This window comes from Glycine max, chromosome 3, assembly GCF_000004515.6.
Source record: "Glycine max cultivar Williams 82 chromosome 3, Glycine_max_v4.0, whole genome shotgun sequence".
Taxonomy (NCBI): Eukaryota; Viridiplantae; Streptophyta; class Magnoliopsida; order Fabales; family Fabaceae; genus Glycine; species Glycine max.
In genome coordinates this window covers 19,327,196-19,328,049 of record NC_016090.4, presented here as the reverse complement: position 1 = coordinate 19,328,049, position 854 = coordinate 19,327,196, and the positions used below count along the sequence as shown (strand labels likewise).

Sequence of the window (854 nt, the reverse complement as noted above, 5' to 3'; positions counted from 1 at the left end):
ATGATTATTATATCTATTATCAAAATTAAATTCTCTAACCTCTTATAGTCTTCCTAGGTATATGTATGTGTGTGGAGCAAAAAATGATTTACATTAACTAAAGTTCTATTTTCAACTCAAGTTTTCTTCTTGCAAACAAGTGAAATGACTTCAAGTCAAAGTTTGGTGAAATCTGATTACGAAGGAGGTGATCCACCACAAATGGACGAGACGAATATGAAGAGGAGGGCATTGAACCGTGAATATGCAAGACAATCGCGGTTGAGAAAGCATAAGCGATTGGAGGATTTGACCAACGAAGTCAACATGTTGCAAAGTGCAAACAAGAAGTTGGTAGAGAGCATCAAGGCTAAGGAGGAAGCATATGCTGAGACAGAAGTTGATAACAACATCTTGAGAGCGCAAACCGTGGAATTGACTGATCGATTGCGCTTTTTGCACTCTATCATTCAGGTTGCGGAAAAGGCCAAAGGGTTATCTGTTAATGTAAAGATTCCAAATCTTAAGCCGTAGCAAATTCTGCTCCCAACAAAACCTTTTATGCATTGATCCTTCTTCTCTCTTGCTCTTGGTGAATTTTAGTAATTTAATTAAATGGAATAACAAATAAAACCATTCCTTTTAGTGATAAGTTTTTAATGTACAAATTTGATATTGAAAATAATTATATATACATACTCACAAATTTGTATGAAAACAAATAATTGATGTTCTATTAGTTACTATTATATAACTTAAAAAAATAAAAATGAAACAAAAATTGGGAACATATTTTCTTACAATAATTTTGGTCAGTATTTTGTACACTATCAAAATTTTGTACAACTTTAACATTTTTTGTGTTATATACATGT

At 32.0% G+C, this 854-nt stretch overlaps 1 protein-coding gene across 1 annotated transcript; it reads left to right on the top strand.

Moving 5' to 3' along the window:
* The first annotated feature begins 201 nt into the window (after nt 1–201).
* LOC100813053 (bZIP transcription factor 53) lies at nt 202–513 on the top strand. Its single transcript, XM_006577475.3, has one exon. It carries the CDS (start codon nt 202–204, stop codon nt 511–513), a length of 312 nt encoding a protein of 103 aa, XP_006577538.2.
* The last annotated feature ends 341 nt before the right edge of the window (nt 514–854 follow it).